Source organism: Botryllus schlosseri, chromosome 6, assembly GCF_051294905.1.
Source record: "Botryllus schlosseri isolate E-star chromosome 6, Bs_hap1, whole genome shotgun sequence".
Lineage (NCBI taxonomy): Eukaryota > Metazoa > Chordata > Ascidiacea > Stolidobranchia > Styelidae > Botryllus > Botryllus schlosseri.
This window is the reverse complement of record NC_137241.1, coordinates 15949891-15959539: the sequence shown is the minus strand read 5'-3', so window position 1 is coordinate 15959539 and position 9649 is coordinate 15949891. Positions and strand designations below refer to the sequence as shown.

At 40.3% G+C, this 9649-nt stretch overlaps 1 protein-coding gene across 1 annotated transcript; it reads left to right on the top strand.

Moving 5' to 3' along the window:
* The first annotated feature begins 663 nt into the window (after positions 1 to 663).
* LOC145441166 (cytochrome P450 3A16-like) lies at positions 664 to 9322 on the top strand. The gene is made up of 10 exons (XM_080318976.1): positions 664 to 1029; positions 1088 to 1225; positions 1283 to 1437; positions 4114 to 4244; positions 4952 to 5027; positions 7502 to 7662; positions 7777 to 7865; positions 8293 to 8430; positions 8719 to 8875; positions 9026 to 9322. Exons 1-10 carry the CDS (start codon positions 980 to 982, stop codon positions 9104 to 9106), a joined length of 1176 nt encoding a protein of 391 aa, XP_080175102.1. The 5' UTR covers positions 664 to 979; the 3' UTR covers positions 9107 to 9322.
* Positions 9323 to 9649: the final 327 nt, after the last annotated feature.

Below are 9649 nucleotides of genomic sequence, written 5' to 3'. Positions count from 1 at the left end.
CGATATGCAAGAAACTGACTGTACACTGGAAAACGCACTTAGGGGCTTTACTTGAAATCAACTATAGATTGGAACACTATTGCCGAGAATGTTTGCAATCTATACGCATTTGGTTACATCATGGTAAACTTGAATGCTTGTCTGAGATTCAAGGGATGTCAAGACCAAACAGCTATATATAGAAACATGGGGGACAGCGGAACGCCACGAGGTTTGGAATCGGTGATCACTGATCAGGTGTTACTGAAGATCAAATTATAGAAGCACTCAAAATGAGAAATGAGTTGGAGTTGAAGTCGCATATTTGAATCTTACGACCTTCACGACTCCGTAGCATAACAAATTATGATTCTTCAACCTTCAGTCATACTCTCCGTAGAATGGACACATCGAACCATCCCGACGAGGTGTTTAAGCTTTATTATCTTTTTCTGTTACAGATTCTACGCCGGTATTTCGCCTATGATATGTGTACATGATCCCGAAATTTTACGGAGGATCCTCATTAAGGATTTTTCAAATTTCCCAAACAGAGAAGTATGGTCGTATCAAGAGAATTTTGTGATTGCTATACACGACAACAAATATCTCGCTTCATTAAGAGCAAATAAATTTAATAAATTTACAGACGAATGTGCAAATAAATTTTGTTCGTTGCATTTTTAATCTACTTATAGGCTAATCTTATGATCCAGCCATTTTAATCCTAAATTTCTAGAAGTGATTTTGCTGTAGGCCTACACCTGCATTGCATATATGTGTAGGGCAGAGGTAGACTACATACAGTTTCAGATTCGTTTAAATTGGGTGTTTGAAACATGAATAACTTCCCGATGCAGCGTTGTTTCTCGTGTCTTTTCGATATGACTTTGACGTCTTTGATACTACAAGGCTAACATTCGAACTATAATAGGTAATCCTCTCTCTATCTTCATCCAAAACTCTGCAGGTAGAACCGAAACGAATTTCTGGTAAAGAAATGAACCGATCCATTCTTGGCGCCCAAGGCAAAGATTGGAAACGTCTCAGGTGTTGATTCATCTAGAATTTATTTTGTACGAATAAAAATAATTTCCTTAAATCGCAGGTCAACCATGTCGCCAACATTTTCGGCGCACAAACTGAAACACATGTCGCATATTATGGACTGGTGCAGTAAAAATTTGGTGGACTTGCTGAAGAAACGGTACGATGAAAAGGGGGAGGCGGTCTTCGAGATGAAAGAGTGGGATTTTTTTCATTTTTTCATGACCGTGACTTCACGGACCCGAAAACATTTCAGGACTTTCTCTCGTTTATCCCTGGACATGGTGTTGTCTGCCGCTTTCAGTACGAAAGTTAACACGCAGAAAGATGGGCAGGAAGAGCCGGAAATCACAAAAAACGCGAAGTTGCTATTCGGTTTTTCATTTTTCTCCCCTCTCCTCATTCTTGTCAGTGAGTATACCAACTATTTTCACATATATACAAACGAACCGGCTTCGCTCCACTCATGTTTACCTATAATATAGTTTTAGTACTTTATGTCACTGTTACGTTGCGATTGTGTATCCGTCTCATATTATGACATGAAAAACTTATTGGGTCGTATATCGTTCCGACATTGGAAAAGTGATTTTTTCTCGCTAAGAAAGATATAGAAAAGATGAAACAGTGGTTCCCAACCTTTTTGTCTTCATTCCCCACTACCCAAAACTTTTGTCATTACGGAGCAGCTATTTGCTTGTTTGAGTACATGGGACACACAACCACACCAGTGCGCAAGATAATCGCCTATAACTGTAACATAAGACGTATTGTGAGCCGATACAGGTAACCCTGAAAATTTAATTTAGCGAAAGTGTTATTTCACGTCATACTATAGTCGTGCTGGATGTGGTTGTGACGCCATCATTGGTTATCCAGAGTTAAAAAGGAGGTTTTGCAAACAACACGAAGTATAATTTTCGATACATAATACATTCCAGAGCAGTTAACTGGTAAGTGCGCATGAGCATGTGTCTCCGTAAATATGTAGACTGTCCTGAATATAATTTTGAACAAATGCGCCTATTCCGCAAAAACCATTGAATTCCTCACCAGTGGGAAATTCCCTACCGGTTGGGAACCACTGAGATAATGATCATGGTAGAGTCGACGAAATCTTTTGAATACCGCTCATCTATGTGGGCGCACACCTGGAACGTCCCTTTTAACTTTGAGATTGCTCCAGCGCAATTGAGGAAACTAAGAAGAACATTTCATGACGGTGTTAAAGTAGGGTTATCATACGTCCTCCGAGAGGATTTGTCCTCTTTTTTGACTTTTTTGAAAGTGTCCTCGGTGGACGCCCTTTTGTCCTCTTTTTGAGATTTTGTCCTCTTTTTTGAGAATTTTGGTCAAATTTACGGTCAAATTCGACTGAGATGCCGTAAATCAGCATCCGGCGGTTATTTCGGGAGCTGAGCCTGAAAGTTGACCTTTTTTTTAATTAACCGACCACGAAGTGGGATAAATTTCCCTTTTTTCAGAATTCTCCTCTGGTTTTGCAAGTCTGCAAATTCTGAAAAAGTGTCCTCTTTCAGATTTCCAAAATATGGTAACCCTAGACCAGGGGTGGGCAAACTACGGCCCGCGGGCCGCATGCGGCCCGCAACACCGTTCTGTGCGGCCCGCGAGAGTCTAAAAAAACTTTTTAAAAATATTGATAAAATGCGTACTAAAAATCGAAATAATGCAGGGACTTGATTGAAGTATTTCTTAGTATATTTCACCATGATAATTCTAAGACAGTGGTTCTTAAACTGAGGGGGCGTGAAAGCATCAAAAGTGGGGCGCGAAGCTGAGCTTACTTGAAAAAAAATTTCGCGCTCTGCGCGATTTACCAACAATTTCATAGTTGTTGCTCTGTCTTTAGTCTGAATGTCACATTTGAAAATCTCTCATCCATAGTCGTAACCTTCCATGCCATCAAACTATCCTTTAGATTTGCTAGCAACCTGGTTGCGTTTTGTGACATGACGTTAAGGGCGCGCGAAATCTTTCACCATTATAAGGGGGGGGGGGGGCGTGTCTTAAAAAGTTTGAGAACCACTGTTCTAAGGTATATACTTCCTATATTATTTTTTATGTTTAATTTCTGGCGCGACAGCCCGATCTCAAGGGTCAAGGCCCACACAGTTTGGAAGGTTTCAGCTACTAAAGATCACAGAAATCCTAAACGAGATTGAAATAATTCGGATCACGAGTAGGATTTCAGATTGGCCACTCCAGTTTTAATTATTTCAGTGATGTGCTTACAAAAACCGATTCGCGCGTGTCTTAGGTAGATTCGTTCTCTGTATGCGTAGAATTGGGGCATTTATATTTTATCTACACATAGTAGAAGCGTGTTTGGAGCTAACATGGTTATGATTCTGTGAGCATTGTGTGTCCTGGAACTGAACCAAAAGTGAAATTAGTAAATCTATGAGCAGACCGCTGCTCGTTGATTTAAATTTCAATCCTGTTCTAAGAATCGGGACAACCGACTTATTCATCTCTATAGTTTTGACAAATTGGTTATTGAGGTCGACCAGCCTATGAAATCTCGCCACTATCTTTCTGACGCGTGTACGATATCAGCAAAGCAATGTTTGGTTTGTTTTAAATAAGCACATATAATTTCTCCATGTCCTCACTATATAATCAAATACCAATATTGCGTTTTGGTTTATAATCCTATTTTATATAGTGCGGCCCGCGAATGGATTCAGATGTTGGATGCGGCCCGCGAGCTCAAAAGTTTGCCCACCCCTGCCCTAGACCCTAGTTAAAGCCACAACTTCACCAAATGCTATACCCAATGGTGCTGGTCATGCTTCATTGATTCTCGCTACACCTTTTCCTTCGATCGCTTTCGACCATTAGTCTTAATTAACATTACTGTGAAATTTTCCGGTATATGAATACGTGTTTCTCAACTTACGGCCGATAAGTAGGCCTATCTCTGCGTGTGGTTTGTGATTTTGTAACTCCCATCGTTCCTGTTCAGCACTTGTGCTGTAATTCATAATGCCGCGTGTTGGATATCCGGGCATGCCTCGCTATAATATCTGTAACTTATGCACCATATTTAACTGCTGTATATTTTAGTGTTGTTTCCGTCCCTGGGGAAGGTGTACGAAAAGTTTAACATATCGTTATCAAAATCCGCTCCCATAAAATACTTTCGCGAAATTACCAGCGTGTTAATGGAAAGAAGCATCAACGATCCACATTCGAAGGTAAATGTTTGAAATATGTGATTTGTGTTGAGGTATTGAATAGTATATATTACAGTGTATTCAATTTATTGATTCGTATTCGGATGTTGAATGCTTGTAATATATAGAGCAAATGTAATTAAACAGTAACCATGGAGCCCCACTATCAGGAGGGTCATACGCAAGGTATGATTCAATGGTATTGAGTAGAATGTATCTATTTGTATCATGAAGTGTAGGCTAATCATTTAACCATTATTGGCACACTTGACATTTTGTCAAAATCGATTCTTTATTATGCACTAGCTCAGCAATATTCAATGACGATGGAGAACTTTTGAGTTGCTCACTACTGTGGAAATTTCCAAACTGTAAATTGATTCCACAATGAGATATTTGCGGTTTACCTTTATAGGCACATCAGTCGACAAAATGTCAACAATCAGAAACAATGGTACTTTGGACTTTAAGGTCACCTTTCAAGTCAGTGCTGTGTCCCGTGTGATGCCCGATCTGATGCCACGTCGCCATACATGCTGGTTATGTGGTATTCGTTTCTCATTATATATGCTTAATCGGGGCTGACTGGATTATCTGCAGGAGTCCCTTAGGATCGTATCGCTGCAGATTGTATTTTATTATTTAATGCAATTCTACTCAATAAAACTATCCCTCTCTCCCACGATAGATATTTATCGTAGGCATCGGCTTATTATATGTCTATTCAGGGTAAAGTGGACTTCATGCATCTATTTATGGAGAGCAAAATTTCGGAGAATGCAGCGAAAAACGGCGCAGAAAAAGGTTACATTGCAACAAACATATACGCATTTAATGCAGTTCTCTAAATATTTATATCTGCATTGAATTTTTACACCTGTTCTATTTAACGTAACGTTTCTTTCACATCGTTGTACAATACATACCATACCAAACTTGAAACACGACGCTATTATTATAAAAGTTACGTATATGGTTATGAAAATATATGTCCAACGTTTACCGTATGTCATGAAGTGGTCAACTACCAACAATTTTCTATTCCTGTATGTGATATTCACTGCGTATTATACGCACGTGCGTTTTAACAATGATCTGCCGAAGCAAACGACTGGAACGTGGAAAATAGCAATTGGCAATACGCGGTTACAAGTGAACAACCGCACGACTCTCCGACGTTGATAGATGAATGCAATCCTTTGATCCATAGTTTGAAGTGTTTTCACCAAATGAAGATTTATTGCCACGCAACCTTGCATGTTTTGCATTTATCGGTAAACTTTTCAACTTTTTCTAATATTCCAATACTTAGTACGGCTTTATCCCTGAAAAAATAGACTGAAAGACAGCGTGATTACTTTACTTCGATTATTCTGAAAAATGTAGACTTGAAATGAGCAATTTTAGGATTATGAAGTCGTATTCGGAAGCCGCAGACTCCAGGAATGTATTGGCCCTATTTCTGGCAAAAGTCTTCAACCAATTAGCCTGCATGGTGTAAAATGACCAATCCTGACGAAAAACACCATGAATACCAAAACAATATGTATTAGAATAAACAGGACTGATATCATTGTCCATGTCCAGCCAAGCCAGTATTGGGATGACTTGGATCACGTTTTTTGAGTGACTTGACGTGATTCGAATCATTGCCCTGAAATGACTCGGCTTGAGTCGTACTCCATGTTTGATAAACGGAAATGACTCGTGACTTGGAGACGAATTTTAGAGTCAGTTTTTTCAAGTCATCGAATATTCTAGAATTCTACTTGTGTGTGTCATGTGATCAATACTTCCTCGCCAACACTGGCTAATGGCTATATACTTCCCGTAACCCAGGGGTTCTCAACCCGCGGCCCGCAGACGTTAAACTTGCGGCCCGCGACATCTTTCATTATGAACGCATTTACTACTGGCACCGTATTGTTGCTTATTAATTTAGCTACTTATTTCTCTTCTCGCACCGTCTCTAATGTCGTTTGAATACTTATTCTTTGATGTGTTCTGGTTTCTTGATATCTGCTCGAATTTAGATTTTTTTTTAATTGGCATTCCTCTGGACTCTGGTTCGGCGAAAACTGTGTTGGTAACACTGCGCGTGGAACAATGAATTTTTGTTCTCAGATATAAATGGAAAACTGATTTGTCATATTTGTCGAAGAGCAATTGTTGTAACGAAGCGAATAAGCTTAAAATGTTACAACCAAAGTTTCTTCTGGACTTATACATATCGCCTGATCTTGAAAAACAATGCTAGCTAGGTGTGAATCCCAGCAATCCATATTTTGAGGCATTGTTGAAATTGCCGACGACGTTACAGACGCACTGGAATATCGCTAAACCCAAGAAATCTGCTAGAGAAGGTGTGATTTCAGAACAATTTTAACATACTGTGCTAATATCCCGTGTTTCCGGAATAGCAAGGACACCATCACATGACAAGTTGCGAAGCTTCAGTTGTCTGATACAACCGCGACCAGTAGAGTAGCAGCAATGGCAGTCGATCTTTCATAGTACGTTGCCGCGTAGACCACATTAGCCTAGCATTGGACGAATCCACCGACGTTGCATAGCATTTTATCAGAGTGGATATATTTGCGAAGGAAATGCTGAAAAAGCAAACGTGGGGAGGGGGCATGGGGCCAGCGAAAAACATCAACTTGACAAAGCTGACTTCTGGAACTATTGCTGACCCCGAAACGCCAGACTTTTATCACTGAGGGCTCAAAGTGATAATGGCCTCGGTAACGAAAAAGTTGCCGTAATGTGACGCTGGGATATACATATAGTCTCACAAAAAAACAGCAACTGCTAACTTACGAACGCAGTCCATTATTGCTTAAAAATGCATTAAAATGTACTTATCGCCGATATACGACTGGTAAATAGGCTACAGTAGGCCTACCCTAAATTTAATAGTAGCCCACAAATACATGTTGATAATGTTCTGCGGCCCGCGACGTCTTTTGCTGGTAAAATGCGGCCCGTTATACATGAGAAGTTGAGAACCCCTGCCGTAACCTATATAGTTATTCAATTGAGGCGAACTTTCAGTGGTTTGGACATTATCGGTAACATCAAGTTTGTAATTTGGGTCTTTTGTAGCCCCGTTCTTCACATCCGGTCTACTATAGAATTAATTTTGAAACTGCATGTGCACGTATAAACCACGTGCAAATCATCATTTATGTATCGGTCATTCCAACAGGAATCGAAACAACGGAAGGGCTGAACATTATGAGAGTTTTGTTTAGCGTTTAATCGCGACCACCTTCTAGGCATGACAAAAGACGAGATCATCGGGAACTCAATGATCATGATCCTTGCTGGGTTCGAGAATACCGCTAACGCCATGGGATTTCTGGCGTACAACCTTGCTATGCATCCGGAAGTTCAAAAGAAAGTACAAGAAGAGATTGACCAAATGATGAATGAGAAGGTACAGGTGCCAAACTATATATAAGTTATATGTAGGACTTATCCTACTTTGACAGAGCAGGTGTAACCAGAATATTGTGTTAACTGTTAATTGATATCGGCTCTTTTTCATCAGGACGAGTTTGATTACGAAGCTGTAAATAGCCTGAAGCTCCTCGAAATGTGTCTTCAAGAAAGTTTACGGCTGTACACTCCGATTGTTGGGTGAGCCATTTACCACACCAGACGCAGTTCATGGATAACATGAATTGTAACGGTCCAAATAACAATTCGATTTGTTTCATTCGCTAAATCACTATTATGGATGGTATCACTTGTTTTCGTTAACCAAATTCTAACTGAAGTCATGCGAACTTTCTTCGGAAATGCCCGTACCCATGGTAGGCTATACACTTCAACATAAGTCTCATCACAAATACAGTATTTTGCCACATCTCACTTTAAGGTGAGTTGAAGAAGTTTAATTCGAAAAAGTTGGTTGAAATATTGGATTGAAATCTGAATGGTATTGACGTTGCACACGATTAGGGGTGACACAAAGCCGCAATCCTCCTACGAATAGCGAATTCTAAACATCCGGAACCCTGATCACGTGACATTTATACAATACTTGACACATCTATTTCTCCAGAAACCAACGAGCATCTCAGGAGGAAATCATCATCAATGGATTCACCATTCCAGCAAAAATGTTGGTGTTCATTCCTAATTATGCGCTAGCTCACGATCCAGATTACTGGGAAGCGCCATTCGAATTTCGGCCAGAGAGGTGAGTGCAGTGTCGGAACTATAAGATGTTGTGGTCGATGTGCATGGGGGAATTGAGTGATAAAATGAAATTTACTGTCGAGTCAAACTACATAGGTCTTCGGTGTGGACACCACAGGGAGATATACACCTGGGACATCATCACATGACCGCAATTTTAAGATGACATAGTCGCCAAGGCATCATGTCGCGCGATTCTATTCCGTAAATATGAATTTGCTGGGAATAGCGTTTTACTGAACTATGGAGCACTTCTGAAGTCGAATATATACTCCTAATCTCAATACAGAATGAGAGATATGAACGAGGTTGATCCCATGATGCACCAGCCCTTCGGTGCCGGACCAAGAAATTGCGTGGCGATGAGATTTGCAATGTTGGAAGTCAAGATGATCATCGCTAAGTTGCTTCATTCCTTCAACCTCGAACCGACTGAAAATACTCCGGTATGTAATCTGCAAGCTGTCGCGTTGTGTCGTTACTGACATTTATGCTGCATTGTAATATAATTGGTGTCGTATAGTTAGTAGCAGTATGCTCACGACTTTACTCTACCGCAACGGCAACACGGACAATGACGTGTGCAATAATTACAGAAACCCCCACTGGAATTGGCGGTTGCGGCCAGCATCAAATGCAAGAACGAGGTGGAGCTGAGAGCGGTCCCACGGAGCTAGGCTCTTGCTACATGGAATTTCTGTCAAAGCCGGAGATGAATTGAATGTGTAGTTGCGATTTTTTTAGTCTTCCGTTATTACCAATTTGACATTCTGCACTTAATTTGGCTGTGAAAACATGTAGGTATCACATGCGCAAAGCGCTCGTCTATTTTTGTACTGTCGTTGAGAATTGGGTCTGGGGAAGCTGATAATAATAAAAATGTCATAATTTCATGCTACTGGTTAACGCGGTATTGATGTCACAGTTTTAGAGTCATATGTAGACTCATTTGAACTAATGTTAGATCGCTGATTTTAGATGGGCATAGTCCCATACGAATTTTCTGTATCATGTTGAGTTTTTTCGCTGTTTGAAGTTCTGATTCTGCGATGGACTTGATAAACGCAGGGTTTACGTGATGAATCACTTATGCGTGCATGCAAGTGGTTCAGCAATGGTCCGCGATCGACGGTGAGGTTGTTGATATTGTATTAGTACTCACCGTGTTTTTACATTGGTGGACAATTTACAATTGATTTCTGAGCTACCGACTTATATAT

What these genes read in the sequence shown, in the direction of transcription:
- LOC145441166 (XM_080318976.1), top strand. Translation starts at nt 980, where the DNA reads ATGAACCGATCCATTCTTGGCGCCCAAGGCAAAGATTGGAAACGTCTC. An exon ending in GCGGTCTTCGAGATGAAAGA is followed by an intron (nt 1,226 to 1,282) that starts GTGGGATTTTTT and finishes AAAACATTTCAG; the next exon opens with GACTTTCTCTCGTTTATCCC. An exon ending in CCCTCTCCTCATTCTTGTCA is followed by an intron (nt 1,438 to 4,113) that starts GTGAGTATACCA and finishes TGTATATTTTAG; the next exon opens with TGTTGTTTCCGTCCCTGGGG.